Here is a 15,902-nt window from a genome sequence, read left to right as displayed (position 1 = left end):
GTCCTCAGGCCTGGCTGGGGCACAGGGCTGGGGTCGGCGGTGGCAGAAGTGTTGAAGCAGGAGCGAGGTGCAGGCTCCATGAAATGGAGTTTTATGCTGGAGATGAGCACAGGCCCGGCTATGCTGCCCAACCCGATGGCCCGGCCTGTCCAGCTCCTCTCCTCAGGAAGGAAGCGCCCAGAGCCGACTCCTCTGTGACCTGGCCCTGAACCCTGAGACCCCCGGGCAGACCCCTCAAGTCAGCGCGGCGCGGGGTGCCGTTGGCCTTGGTTCCTGGACCCTGAACACCCAGCACACCCCAAGCTGACCGCGGTGCACGCGAAGTCCGTCCAGCTTCATTCATTATTATTATTTTATTTATTTTTTTAATTTTTTGAGGCGGAGTCTTGCTCTGTCGCCCAGGCTGGAGCGCAATCTCGGTTCACTGCAAGCTCCGCCTCCCGGGTTCAAGCCATTCTCCTGCCTCAGCTTCCAGAGTAGCTGGGACTAAAGTCACCCGCCAACATGCCCGGCTAATTTTTTGTATTTTAGTAGAGACGGGGTTTCACCATGTTGGCCAGGCTGGTCGCGATCTCCTGACATCGTGATCGGTCCTCAGCCTTCCAAAGTGCTGGGATTACAGGGATGAGCCACCGCGCCCGGCCTCATTCAGTATTTTATTGAGCGCCGACGGAACACAGTGGGGCTAGGCAGCGCTGGTGGGAAAGTCAGGGACAGGGGTGTTTGTGGGGCCAAGGGCAGGGGAGGCGATGGGACATGGGGCGGGGTCCGGGGTTGGCCCCAGCGACCCTCCTCCCGGGACACCAGGCCCCAGAAGTCCCCCAGGCGCGCGTCAGCCCGGCCCAGGTGGCCGACACTGGCTCCGGCTGCCGTCCCTCGGGTGGGACGGGTGCTTCCCGGCACCAGGCGGGGCGGAAGCGGCTCCGGGAAGGCCGGGCCGTGGTGACAGTCTCGGTGTTGCCGCCTGGCTGTGGGCGCGGCGCCGCGGCGTAAGAGACTCGGGGAGGAAGTTATTTGGGGCACGGAGCTGACGTCAGAGCCAGAGTGGGGCCGGGCCGCGGGGTCGGGGGCGCCGGGCCTCAGTTTCCCCGCCGGCGCCGGGGGTGTACTCGTGGGCGGGGCGGGGCCCGGGCGGCTCCGGGCGGGGCTAGGGGGTGAGGGCGTTCCCGCCTCAGCCTTGTCCGCGCGCGTCGTGGTGCTGCCCTCTGGTGGGCGCGGGGCGCGGCGCAGACGTCCGGGGCGCGGGCGGGGCTCTCCCAGCCTCCTGGTCGCGGCTCCGGCTCCCTGAGCAGCCCTCCCTAGCCCTGCCCTCCCACCTCTCCGCCTCCACCGCCCCCTCCCACCCTCCCCGCCCCTCCCGCTCTAGTCCCTGGAGTTCCCGGGTCGGGGGTGGGAGGCGGGCTGGGCAGTCCCTGGGGGGCTGGAGGGAACGAGGGAACGAGGGAGGGCGGAGTGGGAAGAGGAGACTCCAAACGTATTCATTCATTTATTCATTCATTCAGTCAATCATTTCTGAACGGATTTGAGCCCAATACCGTCCCAGGTTTGGGGAATACAGACGTGACTCAAACAGACCTCACCTCACAGTGTGAGGGAGAGGACAGGACATCATTTAGCAGATAATCTCTAATTATAAACCGCGATGGGCCAGGTGCAGTGGCTCACACCTGTAATCCCAACACTTTGGGAGGCCAAGGCAGACGGATCACCTGAGGTCAGGAGTTCGAGACCAGCCTGGCCAACATGGTGAAAGACAAAATACCCCATCTCTACTAAAATACAAAATTAGCCGGACATGGTGGTGGGCGCCTGTGATCCTAGCTACTCAGGAGACTGAGGCAGGAGAATCACTTGAACCCGGGAGGCGGAGATGGTAGGGACACAAGATTACACCACTGCACTCCAGCCTGGGAGACAGTGAGACCACGTCTCAAAAAAAAAAAAATTAATAATAATAATTATTATTATTATAAACCACAGAAAGTGTTTCAAAGTGTCTGGGTGACCACATTTCTCCAGCACCCGATGGTCGGGTCACTGGTGGGCTCTCAGAGGCAGTCTTAGAGCCTCTCAGGTAACTACTTCCTCTTGGCACCTTTCTCTGTGTTCCTTGGTGTCTGCTCCCTAACCCTCCTTTTAAGCCCATTCTTCTAAGGGTGGCTCCGCCTTAAATTCAAGCAAGTTGGCCGGGCACGGTGGCTCAAGCCTGTAATCCCAGCACTTTGGGAGGCCGAGGTGGGTGGATCACGAGGTCAGGAGATCGAGACCATCCTGGCTAACACGGTGAAACCCCGTCTCTACTAAAAATACAAAAAAAAAAAAAAAACCTAGCCGGGCGTGGTGGCGGGCGCCTGTAGTCCCAGCTACTCGGAGGCTGAGGCGGGAGAATGGCGTGAACCCGGGAGGTGGAGCCTGCAGTGAGCCGAGATCGGGCCACTGCACTCCAGCCTGGGCCACACAGCGAGACTCCTCTCAAAAAAAAAAAAAAAATTCAAGCAAGTGACAAAAGTCAAGAGGACGACAGGGAAAGCTGGGCTCTTGAGGAACAAGGCACAGCCACGCCGGCGATTAGAGAATCAGGAACCCAGACTCGCCTCCATGTCCCTGTGCCTGGAGCCCACGGACCCAAGGCTGAGAACAGGCCCCTTCCTCACAGCAACCACCCAACAAATGAAGAGGGCGTTAAAATCCAGAAAGATTTTTATGGTTTTTTGTTTGTTTGTTTGTTTGTTTTTGAGACAGAATCTCACTCTGTTGCCCAGGCTGGAGTGCAGTGGCACAATCTCGGCTCACTGCAACCTCTGCCTCCCAGGTTCAAGCGTTCCTCCTGTCTCAGCCCCCCTAGTAGCTGGGATTGCAGGCACATGCCACCACGGCCAGTTAATTTTTGTATTTTTAGTAGAGACAGAGTTTCGCCATATTGGCCAGGCTGGTCTCGGACTCCCGACCTCAGGTGATCCACCCGCCTCAGCCTCCCAAAGTGCTGGGATTATAGGCGTGAGCCACCGTGCCCAGCCTGTTTCCACCTTTTGGCTTTTGTGAATAATGATGCTTGAACTTGGGTGTACAGATATCTGTTTTAGACACTGCTTTCAATTCTTTTGTGAATATACCCAGAAGTGGAATTGCTGGATCAAATGGGAATTCTTCATTTAATTTTTTGAGGAATAGGCAAAATGTTTCCCAAATTTTTAAGAGAAAATTAATGACTAAATATTGAAGATAATCCAACTTCTAAAAATGCCCTTAATTATTATTATTATTATTAATTTTGGAGACACAGTCTTGCTCTCTCACTCAGGCTGGAGTGCAGTGGTGTGATCTTGGCTCACTCCATCCTCTGTCTCCCAGGGTCAAACAATTCTCCTGCCTCAGCCTCCTGAGTACCTGGGATTACAGGTGCCCACCACTACACCTAGCTAATTTTTGTAATTTTAGTAGAGCCAGGGTTTCACCATATTTCCCAGGCTGGTCTCAAACTCCTAACTTCATGTAATCTGCCTGCATTGGCCTCTCAAAGTGAGATTACAGGCATGAGCCACTGCACCTGGCCAGCGGCCCTTAGTTATTAATATTCAAGTCCATTCTTTTTTTTTTTTTTTTTTTTTTGAGACGGAGTCTCACTCTGTCGCCCAGGTTGGAGTGCAGTGGCCGGATCTCAGCTCACTGCAAGTTCTGCCTCCTGGGTTTACATCATTCTCCTGCCTCAGCCTCCCAAGTAGCTGGGACTACAGGGGCCCGCCACCATGCCTGGCTAATTTTTGTATTTTTAGTAGAGACAGGGTTTCACCGTGTTGTTCAGGCTGGTCTTGAACTCCTGACCCCAGGCGATCCACCGCCTCGGCCTCCAAAAGTGCTGGGATTACAGGCATGAGTCACCACGCCTGGTGGTTTTTTTTGTTTGTTTTGTTTTGTTTTGTTTCTTTAAGTTATAGTATGTTCGTTTTTTGTTTTTTGTTTTTTGTTGAGATGGAGTCTTGCTCTGTTGCCCAGGCTGGAGTGCAGTGGCATGATCTTGGCTCATTGCAGGCTCTGCCTCCCGGTTCACGCCATTCTCCTGCCTCAGCCTCCCGAGTAGCTGGGACTACAGGCGCCCGCCACCATGCCCAGCTAATTTTTTTGCATTTTTTTAGTAGAGACGGGGTTTCACCGTGTTGCCCAGATTGGTCTTGAACTCCTGACCTCAGGTGATCCACCAGCCTCAGCTTCCCAAAGTGCTAGGATTGCAGGCGTGAGCCACCGCGCCGGCCTCTACCTTTTTTTTTTTTAAATATAATGTATTTAATTGTAGGCTTATAAAATTTATTTATTTATTTATTTATTTATTTATTTATTTATTTATTTATTTTTTGAGACGGAGTCTCGCTGTGTCTCCCAGGCTGGAGTGCAGTGGCGTGATCTCGGCTCACTGCAAGCTCCGCCTCCCGGGTTCACGCCATTCTCCTGCCTCAGCCTCCCAAGTAGCTGGGAGTACAGGCACCCACCACCACGCCTGGCTAATTTTTTGTATTTTTAGTAGAGACGGTTTCACCGTGTTAGCCAGGATGGTCTTGATCTCCTGACCTCGTGATCCGCCTGCTGCAGCCTCCCAAAGTGCTGGGATTACAGGCATGAGCCACCGCGCCCAGCCCGGAATCTGCTTTTTCGAAGCAAGCTGCTCAGCTGGTGGAATGCACAGCCCATGGAGCAGGGCATGATCCCACCCTGCCCTGGGCCCGGAGGCGGGGACTGAGTCCCCGTGGACACCACATTGCTCCCACCTTTCAGGCGTCCTTCTTGCCCTCCTCAAAGCCGGCGCACAGCATGTCATTCTTGATGGTTTTAGGTTGATAGCCAAATTCGGCGTCTTTGCTGTAGAGCAGGTTGCACTTGGGCGTGTCAATGATGGGCACAGCGAGTTTCTGCAGGATCCGCGGGTTGGGCAGGCGGTCTGGGGAGGGTCAGAACGGCCCGGGGCTCAACAGACTTCCTCATCAAGAACCCACGGCCTCGGGAACCACCACTCCTTCCTGCCTGCCCTTTCCTCATGTTTAGACTATCTCTGGCCTAGGGCACTGTGGGGCAGACATCCTCCCTCCTTCCAGGCAGCAGGCTGGGCCCTTTCTGTCCCCGTCTCCCTTCACCCCCTCTTCCTTCTGGGTCTGCTGCTGCTCCCCTCAGCCCCACCTATGTGAACAGAGACCGGGTGTGTGTATTAATACAGCAACAGGAAGACTGTGGGTTCAGAGTGGCCCCCAAGCCGCCCTGGGCCTTCTTGAGGCACATCCCTCATTATTTCCTAGCCGTGTTTCCTTACCTTGTTCACTGGAGCTGCCCCAGCCAGTGACCCAGCAGTTCATGCCCGTCTCAAAGATCACCGAGGGGTCGGGCAGGCGCACGGGGAGGATGTAATTGGTGAAGGACACTGGTTCCTCCAGCTCCACGAGGGCCACGTCGGCACTGGAGGCCATGCCCTCGTACAGGGGGTTGCTCTCCACCCGCCTCACCCGGGCATACACAGCGTGCGGCCCTGGCTGCACTAGCTGCCTTGCCCCCAGCAGGACCTGGTACAGGGACATCTCAGAGGTGCTGGCGGGAGAAGCAGAGAGGCCGTGTGAGGCTGCCCCTCATGTGGGGACAGGCCCAGGAGGGGCTGGGGCTCCTTCTCTGGCCACCATCGTGCCCCACACCTCTCTCTGCATGCTGTCTTTGAGAGCCATCTCTAGGACAGCCAGGTGTAGCAGTGATGCATGTTTACATTGAAGCCAGACCGCCCTCCTCAGATTTCCACCTCCACCCCTGGCCGCTGTGTGACCTTGGGGAAGTCACCTAACAAGTTCTCTGTGACGCAGCTTTCGCATCTGTGCTATGGGGACAGCCACAGTGCCTACCCGAAAGGCTGGCTGGGAGAGAACTACCCTCCAGGTGCAGCAGGGCCAGCACCACCTGTGGGCCTCTGGCAGGTGACCTGCCCTCTCTCAGCCCAAGTTTCTGATTTTTTTTTTCCCCTTAGAGACAGAGTTCTCATTCTGTCACCCAGGCTGCAGAGCAGTGACACAATTGTCGCTCATTGCAGCCTCCAACCCCTGGGTTCAAGCCATCCTCCCACCTCAGCTTCCTGAGTACTTGGGACCACAGGCACCACTGCACCTGGGTATTTTTTTTTTTTTTAAGTAGTACAGATAGGGTCTTGCTATGTTGCCCAGGCTGGTCTTGAACTCCTGGGTTCAACTAATCTGCCCGCCTTGGCCTCCCAAAGTGCTGGGATTATGGGCATGAGCCACCGTGCCTGGCCATGAGTATCTGAATTTAAGATGTGGGTTTTTTGTCATGATACTCTTTTAAAGATGAAGAAGAAAAAAGAAAAAAGAAAAAGATGTGGGGTTTAAAATAATTAGAGCTGTGGTGGTGAGGTGTGAGGTGAGGAACTTGAGACACACAGAAGGTGTGGGGCCAGGTGGTTCATACACGGCAGAGGGCTGGGTGGCCTGGCCTCTGCTCAGGGCTTTCTGGGGTGGCTCATGTGGGTGAGGGGAGGAAGGGCCATTCTGTCTGGTCCTTGGGCTTTGTGAGCAGAGTTCCTCCTGGGAAGAGTGTCGTGGAGCTGAGGTGTATGCGGGATGGGGAAAGGACAGGACAGGCCGGTGTGCAGAACCTGCCGGCGGCTTCCGCAGGGACCCACAGGGAGTGGGTGGAGGGGATGGAGGGGGTTGGAGGCCGTGCGAGGCGCCTCCCGCGGGCGGGAGCAGCGGTTGCAGTTGGAAGTTAGCCCTGGGGTTGGACCTAAGGGAAGCATCTGGCTGGAAAGGAGGCGGGGCTGGACCAGGAGCCCCCAGGGAGGTCACCCGCAGGACTTGGCGCGGCGGGCGCTGTCCGCGGTGCTGAACCGGCCGCGCGCGGGGCGCTGTCAGCGCTGCGGGCGGGGGCAGGGGCGGGCGGACTCACTTGGGGAAGCAGTGCGCGGCCGTCAGGACCCACCGCTCCGCGATGAGGCTGCCCCCGCAGAAGTGGCTTCCGTTGCGCTGGATGCTGACTTGCCAGGGCCACTCGCCCTCCTGCGCGTCCTGCCCGCCCACCATTCGGTTCAGCATCCTGGTGTGCCCACAGGCTGGGGGAGCATGGGGTGTGGGTGGGGGCGCTCACTGGGGCTGGTTCCATGGCCGAGGCTCAGCCCTCAGCCTCACACTCCAGTCCTCGGCCCTCCTGCCCCCGACCTGCCCGAAGACCTTGGGGAAGTCCGAGGCCTGAGCTTCTGGGCAGCCTGGGATACAGGCAGACCCTCCCTAGTTGCCCCCTGAGTCTGGCTCTCCATGCGGGGAAGGGCAACCTAACAGCTGCCTCGTGGGGGCCACAGAGACACTGAGATAACCCGGGAAGGGTCTTGTCCTAGGGCCTGACCCAAACAGGCACCTGGAAGGATGGAACGGGTGTCATGCCCTCTGCAAGGGAGCCACCCAGAGGGGGCCGGTCACTTTTCAGGGTGATCCTCAGACCCCGCCACCCTTGTCCTGCGCTGCGCCTCAATGCTCTGTGCTGGCCATCCTGCTCCCATGTGGACCTTCCTCCTCCTCTCCTTTCTGGGCTCCAGTTCCACGCAGCCCCCACTTTCCCCTCCTCTGGAATTCTCCAGTGCCCTTTGCGTTCCAAATTCCCTCTCGGTGTGAGTGTCCCTGTTTCAGTCCAGCCGGCTCCTGTCCCTCCCACCCCAGGGCCTTGGGTGCTTACCTGTTGCTGCCTTGGCCACCTGAGACCCTGGAAGTGAGGAGAGGGTGATCAGCCAGGCCAGGTGCAGCCTGGCCTACCCTCCCCAACCATGCAGCCCCTCTCCACTGACCCTCCCCTGCTCCGGAGGACTCCAGAAGGACAGTCCACAGAGGGACCTCACAGGAGAGCCCAAGGGCCTGCAGTTTCCCCCCAGGGCTGGCTCTGCCATATGCTCAGGCCCAGGCCCATGGGCCAGAGCTTATCTGCAAGGGTGGATGCTCCTTGCCACATGGGGAGCCGGTCAGGAGGTGCCAGTGAAGGGATCCCCAGGCTAGATGTCCCCTTCTCATCCTGGCAAGGGTTCTCTCTCTCCACACTCCCCACCCATCCTTGTCTGGAAGTTTCTGGGGAGGGTCCAGCCTTCAGCCCTGACACTGTGGGGTTGGCCTTTTCTCCTGGAACAGCTTGGAGCAGAAGAGGCCCAGGAACTGTCTCTGCATTTGAGCTGCCCAGGCTCTCTCACAGTCTGCTCCAGAATGGGCAGGTCTTCTTCCCCAAGTCTCACTTTGGTCCTGAGGCTGAGGCCTGAGCCCCACAGGCTTCTCCCTGGCCTCAGGGGGGTAGAGAAGGTACAGTGGTCTGCATTGGCCACCAGAGATCAGCCTTGTCAAGATTCCAGAGTCCCAAGAGCTGACCCCTCTCCCAGGCATGCAGCAGGCTCTGCAGGCGAGACCCAGGACCCCCTGCTGGACTGTGCAAGGGGGACTTTGGGGCGGATACGGTGAGGGGCCAGGAAGAGAAGTAAGGTATGGGATCGTTCAGGGGAACCAAGGATGGGACATTGCCTCCCACACCGAGGACACAAAGGACCTCTTGCTGGGCCTTTAACCAAACACTGGAGCCTCTACCCCAGCTTGGAGACCCCAGTCAGGACCGCAGTGTACAGCCCCAGGGGTAGCAAAGCCTGGAACTGCCTGGCCTTGAGTCCTCTCACCACCCCTGCACTCCGTGCGTCTGCTTCTGTGGGGGCAGATTTGCCCGTAGTTGGGCGGGGGGTTAGAACAGGCACCTCCCCACATCTCGGCCCTCAGCTTCCCCTTAACCTCCAGTGCCTTCTGGGACCCAGCCTGGCTGCTATGGACCATGTCTTCGCTCCGCCTGGAAAAGATAACCAGTTCCCTGAAGTCAAGGGGCTGTGGGGACAGGAAGTGGCCATGGAGTGCTCAAGCACCCCGAGGGTTTTTACGGCATCCTCTTCCTTCCTGTCTGGCTCACAGTCTGGGGGGCACCTTCCCCAACACCATTGGTGGGCAGAGACACCCCTGGGGGGTGCTGGACAATAAGGCAGCAAGCTGCGAGGGGGCAGCTGTGGATGGGCAGGAGGAGGAGGTAGAGAAGGTGCAGGGCAGGCAAAGGGGTCCCCTGCAGATGCGGGGTCAGGAGCAACGGGAAATGGAGAGTCTGCCCTGGATGCTCTGCTCATTAATTTGTGCTAATTAGGTGCCCTTTTAAAATGCAAACACCCCCAGGAGGGTTATTCCCTGACCACCCCCCCAACCCCGACCCCTTGCTCCTTCCAAGCCTGAGGATCCTGCTTGCAGAAGAGCGCATACTGTCAGGCCTTCTCACCCTCTGGGAGTCTGCAGAAGCTGTGTCTCTATGCTCCCGGCCTGAGCACTGCCCCCTCCAGCGATGCCTCCTCCCCGTGCAGATCCTTCCTTCCTGAAGTGACCCTGTACTTCTCATTTAGGCAGAGTCTTCTGGCCTGTGAGTGCTTGCTCCCCTCACCCCACAATCTGGATGCCCTTCCCCTAGTCTCTGTAAATCCTAGTCTTCTTTTTTTTTTTTTTTTTTTTTTTTTGAGACAAAGTCTCACTGTGTCACCCAGGCTGGAGTACAGTGGCACAATCTCAGCTCACTGAAAGCTCCGCCTCCCGGGTTCATGCCATTCTCCTGCCTCAGTCTCCCAAGTAGCTGGGACTACAGGTGCCCACCACCGCGCCCAGCTAATTTTTTGTATTTTTTAGTAGAGACGGGGTTTCACCATGGTCTCGATCTCCTGACCTCGGCCTCCCAAAGTGCTGGGATTACAGGCGTGAGCCACGGCGCCCAGCCAAGTCCTAGTCTTGATCTAGAGATCAAGGCCCAACTGAATGCTGCCTCCTCCAGGAAGCCTTCCTTGCTGCTTGCATTGTCTATCTTGGAAGCCCCATACTCTCTCTCTAGCTCTCTGTCCTTCTGATGGGAGCTCTGCCTACAACACCCTGGAGCCAGAATCAAGTCTTATCTTAGCCCAGGAGCTCCAAGAAGGCAAAGGCTGCGTCTGGGGGACCTGAGCTCAGGAAATGTGTGGAGAGACACAAGTGTGGCTGTGGGGGCTGATCGGAAATGGGTGATGTGGAGAGCTGAGCCCTCCAGGGTGGGCGCCTTGTGGGGGCTGGAAGCAACCGACAGGGGTGCCGGGGATGTCGGGAGCATTGTTTGGGGCCTGGGCCTGTGATTCGCTGGTAGCTGGTGGGGATGGTGAAGCCTAGGACTCTAGTGGGTGCCAGCCAAAGACCTGGTGGGGGTGCCACCCTGGGGCTGGGGGTGAGGACGCATCCAGGAGTCCAGCCTCTGGTCATAGCTGTTGGTGAACCAACTGCTAAACTCATTGCCCAAGAGTTTTGGCAATGACCTTGGTTCCTCACCCCGCTCAGGGGCAGTCACTGCCTTCCACCTTCTGTGCAGATGGCTCGCTCAGAAGGCACCATCATCCTTGTGCTGGGAGGCTGGGGGGGATGGGGTGGGGGAGGCCGGGCCAGAGGGGCCACTCTGGTGCCCTCCTGCCCAGGAGAACTAGGAAGCCAGGAGTCCTGGCTAAGCTGCAGCCTGGGATGACCCGACCCAGCCCCGGGAGGTGACTTGAGGACAGGGAAGTGTGGTGGCTGCCGGGCTGGCCAGGCTAGCCCAGGAATGTGAGAGGGTTTCCCTGACAGAGAGTGTCCTGACCTGCAGGGAGGACCTGGCAGGTGGGGCCCCCTGGTTGGCACCTGCTATCCCTGACCCAGGACTGGGAGACGGCACAGTGGCGCATTGCCAGTTCCTCTGTCAGCAGGGGATAGGGCCCTCTGCCACCTGCACCCCCTGCCCCCAGCTCTCTATTGAGCCCGCAGCCAGCCTGCTGGGGCTTCCAGGCACAGGCAGCAGCCCTGGCTCGGCCACCCTCCCACCCCAAGAATGATGGTCCAGGCACTTGGAGCCTGAGTTCACATCCTGCACATACGAGGCTTCTGTCCTCACCTAGAGAATGGGGGGAGAGGCTGGAGAGAATGAAGTGGCAGGAAGCAGGGAGCCTGGCCAGAACTGGCACACCAGAGCCCACGGAGAGGCATGGGAGGAGGCCTTGCCCAGTTATGGCAGTGGGGTCCTCTGCGGCCTGTGTGCACACCTCCCACCCTGCCCTCCCCACTTTGGGCTCCCCAGTTGACACATCTAGAGCCTTCCCACCTGCTCAGGGGCAGGAGGGATGGCCTGTCCCACAGCCCTGGCCTGTCCCAGGGAGTAGGGGGCTGAGCTGAAGCCTCAGGCAGTGCAGCGGGGCCTGTTGGGCGACTGCAGCTCCCCGACCCTGCACCTTTGTCACTCACCAAAACACAGCAGCAGCAGGAGCGGCACCGCAGCGGGACGCCTCATGTCCTCAGGCCTGGCTGGGGCACAGGGCTGGGGTCGGCGGTGGCAGAAGTGTTGAAGCAGGAGCGAGGTGCAGGCTCCATGAAATGCAGTTTTATGCTGGAGATGAGCACAGGCCCGGCTATGCTGCCCAACCCGATGGCCCGGCCTGTCCAGCTCCTCTCCTCAGGAAGGAAGCGCCCAGAGCCGACTCCTCTGTGACCTGGCCCTGAACCCTGAGACCCCCGGGCAGACCCCTCAAGTCAGCGCGGCGCGGGGTGCCGTTGGCCTTGGTTCCTGGACCCTGAACACCCAGCACACCCCAAGCTGACCGCGGTGCACGCGAAGTCCGTCCAGCTTCATTCATTATTATTATTTTATTTATTTTTTTAATTTTTTGAGGCGGAGTCTTGCTCTGTCGCCCAGGCTGGAGCGCAATCTCGGTTCACTGCAAGCTCCGCCTCCCGGGTTCAAGCCATTCTCCTGCCTCAGCTTCCAGAGTAGCTGGGACTAAAGTCACCCGCCAACATGCCCGGCTAATTTTTTGTATTTTAGTAGAGACGGGGTTTCACCATGTTGGCCAGGCTGGTCGCGATCTCCTGACATCGTGATCGGTCCTCAGCCTTCCAAAGTGCTGGGATTACAGGGATGAGCCACCGCGCCCGGCCTCATTCAGTATTTTATTGAGCGCCGACGGAACACAGTGGGGCTAGGCAGCGCTGGTGGGAAAGTCAGGGACAGGGGTGTTTGTGGGGCCAAGGGCAGGGGAGGCGATGGGACATGGGGCGGGGTCCGGGGTTGGCCCCAGCGACCCTCCTCCCGGGACACCAGGCCCCAGAAGTCCCCCAGGCGCGCGTCAGCCCGGCCCAGGTGGCCGACACTGGCTCCGGCTGCCGTCCCTCGGGTGGGACGGGTGCTTCCCGGCACCAGGCGGGGCGGAAGCGGCTCCGGGAAGGCCGGGCCGTGGTGACAGTCTCGGTGTTGCCGCCTGGCTGTGGGCGCGGCGCCGCGGCGTAAGAGACTCGGGGAGGAAGTTATTTGGGGCACGGAGCTGACGTCAGAGCCAGAGTGGGGCCGGGCCGCGGGGTCGGGGGCGCCGGGCCTCAGTTTCCCCGCCGGCGCCGGGGGTGTACTCGTGGGCGGGGCGGGGCCCGGGCGGCTCCGGGCGGGGCTAGGGGGTGAGGGCGTTCCCGCCTCAGCCTTGTCCGCGCGCGTCGTGGTGCTGCCCTCTGGTGGGCGCGGGGCGCGGCGCAGACGTCCGGGGCGCGGGCGGGGCTCTCCCAGCCTCCTGGTCGCGGCTCCGGCTCCCTGAGCAGCCCTCCCTAGCCCTGCCCTCCCACCTCTCCGCCTCCACCGCCCCCTCCCACCCTCCCCGCCCCTCCCGCTCTAGTCCCTGGAGTTCCCGGGTCGGGGGTGGGAGGCGGGCTGGGCAGTCCCTGGGGGGCTGGAGGGAACGAGGGAACGAGGGAGGGCGGAGTGGGAAGAGGAGACTCCAAACGTATTCATTCATTTATTCATTCATTCAGTCAATCATTTCTGAACGGATTTGAGCCCAATACCGTCCCAGGTTTGGGGAATACAGACGTGACTCAAACAGACCTCACCTCACAGTGTGAGGGAGAGGACAGGACATCATTTAGCAGATAATCTCTAATTATAAACCGCGATGGGCCAGGTGCAGTGGCTCACACCTGTAATCCCAACACTTTGGGAGGCCAAGGCAGACGGATCACCTGAGGTCAGGAGTTCGAGACCAGCCTGGCCAACATGGTGAAAGACAAAATACCCCATCTCTACTAAAATACAAAATTAGCCGGACATGGTGGTGGGCGCCTGTGATCCTAGCTACTCAGGAGACTGAGGCAGGAGAATCACTTGAACCCGGGAGGCGGAGATGGTAGGGACACAAGATTACACCACTGCACTCCAGCCTGGGAGACAGTGAGACCACGTCTCAAAAAAAAAAAATTAATAATAATAATTATTATTATTATAAACCACAGAAAGTGTTTCAAAGTGTCTGGGTGACCACATTTCTCCAGCACCCGATGGTCGGGTCACTGGTGGGCTCTCAGAGGCAGTCTTAGAGCCTCTCAGGTAACTACTTCCTCTTGGCACCTTTCTCTGTGTTCCTTGGTGTCTGCTCCCTAACCCTCCTTTTAAGCCCATTCTTCTAAGGGTGGCTCCGCCTTAAATTCAAGCAAGTTGGCCGGGCACGGTGGCTCAAGCCTGTAATCCCAGCACTTTGGGAGGCCGAGGTGGGTGGATCACGAGGTCAGGAGATCGAGACCATCCTGGCTAACACGGTGAAACCCCGTCTCTACTAAAAATACAAAAAAAAAAAAAAACCTAGCCGGGCGTGGTGGCGGGCGCCTGTAGTCCCAGCTACTCGGAGGCTGAGGCGGGAGAATGGCGTGAACCCGGGAGGTGGAGCCTGCAGTGAGCCGAGATCGGGCCACTGCACTCCAGCCTGGGCCACACAGCGAGACTCCTCTCAAAAAAAAAAAAAAAATTCAAGCAAGTGACAAAAGTCAAGAGGACGACAGGGAAAGCTGGGCTCTTGAGGAACAAGGCACAGCCACGCCGGCGATTAGAGAATCAGGAACCCAGACTCGCCTCCATGTCCCTGTGCCTGGAGCCCACGGACCCAAGGCTGAGAACAGGCCCCTTCCTCACAGCAACCACCCAACAAATGAAGAGGGCGTTAAAATCCAGAAAGATTTTTATGGTTTTTTGTTTGTTTGTTTGTTTGTTTTTGAGACAGAATCTCACTCTGTTGCCCAGGCTGGAGTGCAGTGGCACAATCTCGGCTCACTGCAACCTCTGCCTCCCAGGTTCAAGCGTTCCTCCTGTCTCAGCCCCTCTAGTAGCTGGGATTGCAGGCACATGCCACCACGGCCAGCTAATTTTTGTATTTTTAGTAGAGACAGAGTTTCGCCATATTGGCCAGGCTGGTCTCGAACTCCCGACCTCAGGTGATCCACCCGCCTCAGCCTCCCAAAGTGCTGGGATTATAGGCGTGAGCCACCGTGCCCAGCCTGTTTCCACCTTTTGGCTTTTGTGAATAATGATGCTTGAACTTGGGTGTACAGATACCTGTTTTAGACACTGCTTTCAATTCTTTTGTGAATATACCCAGAAGTGGAATTGCTGGATCAAATGGGAATTCTTCATTTAATTTTTTGAGGAATAGGCAAAATGTTTCCCAAATTTTTAAGAGAAAATTAATGACTAAATATTGAAGATAATCCAACTTCTAAAAATGCCCTTAATTATTATTATTATTATTAATTTTGGAGACACAGTCTTGCTCTCTCACTCAGGCTGGAGTGCAGTGGTGTGATCTCGGCTCACTCCATCCTCTGTCTCCCAGGGTCAAACAATTCTCCTGCCTCAGCCTCCTGAGTACCTGGGATTACAGGTGCCCACCACTACACCTAGCTAATTTTTGTAATTTTAGTAGAGCCAGGGTTTCACCATATTTCCCAGGCTGGTCTCAAACTCCTAACTTCATGTAATCTGCCTGCATTGGCCTCTCAAAGTGAGATTACAGGCATGAGCCACTGCACCTGGCCAGCGGCCCTTAGTTATTAATATTCAAGTCCATTCTTTTTTTTTTTTTTTTTTTTGAGACGGAGTCTCACTCTGTCGCCCAGGTTGGAGTGCAGTGGCCGGATCTCAGCTCACTGCAAGTTCTGCCTCCTGGGTTTACATCATTCTCCTGCCTCAGCCTCCCAAGTAGCTGGGACTACAGGGGCCCGCCACCATGCCTGGCTAATTTTTGTATTTTTAGTAGAGACAGGGTTTCACCGTGTTGTTCAGGCTGGTCTTGAACTCCTGACCCCAGGCGATCCACCGCCTCGGCCTCCAAAAGTGCTGGGATTACAGGCATGAGTCACCACGCCTGGTGGTTTTTTTTGTTTGTTTTGTTTTGTTTTGTTTCTTTAAGTTATAGTATGTTCGTTTTTTGTTTTTTGTTTTTTGTTGAGATGGAGTCTTGCTCTGTTGCCCAGGCTGGAGTGCAGTGGCATGATCTTGGCTCATTGCAGGCTCTGCCTCCCGGTTCACGCCATTCTCCTGCCTCAGCCTCCCGAGTAGCTGGGACTACAGGCGCCCGCCACCATGCCCAGCTAATTTTTTTGCATTTTTTTAGTAGAGACGGGGTTTCACCGTGTTGCCCAGATTGGTCTTGAACTCCTGACCTCAGGTGATCCACCAGCCTCAGCTTCCCAAAGTGCTAGGATTGCAGGCGTGAGCCACCGCGCCGGCCTCTACCTTTTTTTTTTAAATATAATGTATTTAATTGTAGGCTTATAAAATTTATTTATTTATTTATTTATTTATTTATTTATTTATTTATTTTTTGAGACGGAGTCTCGCTGTGTCTCCCAGGCTGGAGTGCAGTGGCGTGATCTCGGCTCACTGCAAGCTCCGCCTCCCGGGTTCACGCCATTCTCCTGCCTCAGCCTCCCAAGTAGCTGGGAGTACAGGCACCCACCACCACGCCTGGCTAATTTTTTGTATTTTTAGTAGAGACGGTTTCACCGTGTTAGCCAGGATGGTCTTGA

At 57.1% G+C, this 15,902-nt stretch overlaps 1 protein-coding gene across 1 annotated transcript; it reads right to left on the bottom strand.

The window, feature by feature from the left end:
- Positions 1 to 4,763: 4,763 nt before the first annotated feature.
- Positions 4,764 to 11,358, bottom strand: LOC139358894 (serine protease 27-like). The gene is made up of 5 exons (XM_071080936.1): positions 11,313 to 11,358; positions 7,705 to 7,731; positions 6,925 to 7,087; positions 5,297 to 5,568; positions 4,764 to 4,930 (listed from the first exon to the last, which is right to left on the bottom strand). The coding sequence occupies exons 1-5, from the start codon at positions 11,356 to 11,358 to the stop codon at positions 4,764 to 4,766; spliced, it is 675 nt and encodes a 224-aa protein (XP_070937037.1).
- Positions 11,359 to 15,902: the final 4,544 nt, after the last annotated feature.

The sequence above is a fragment of the Macaca nemestrina genome, chromosome 15 (assembly GCF_043159975.1).
Source record: "Macaca nemestrina isolate mMacNem1 chromosome 15, mMacNem.hap1, whole genome shotgun sequence".
NCBI classification, from domain to species: domain Eukaryota; kingdom Metazoa; phylum Chordata; class Mammalia; order Primates; family Cercopithecidae; genus Macaca; species Macaca nemestrina.
This window is presented reverse-complemented; position numbering and strand designations above follow the sequence as displayed.

Excerpts from the sequence above, each read along its gene's own strand:
- LOC139358894 (XM_071080936.1), bottom strand. The coding sequence starts at position 11,358 with ATGAGGCGTCCCGCTGCGGTGCCGCTCCTGCTGCTGCTGTGTTTTG. Across the intron at positions 7,088-7,704 it reads GGTGGCCAAGGCAGCAACAG|CCTGTGGGCACACCAGGATG; the intron begins GTAAGCACCCAA and ends ATGCTCCCCCAG. Across the intron at positions 4,931-5,296 it reads GGGCAGCTCCAGTGAACAAG|ACCGCCTGCCCAACCCGCGG; the intron begins GTAAGGAAACAC and ends GACCCTCCCCAG.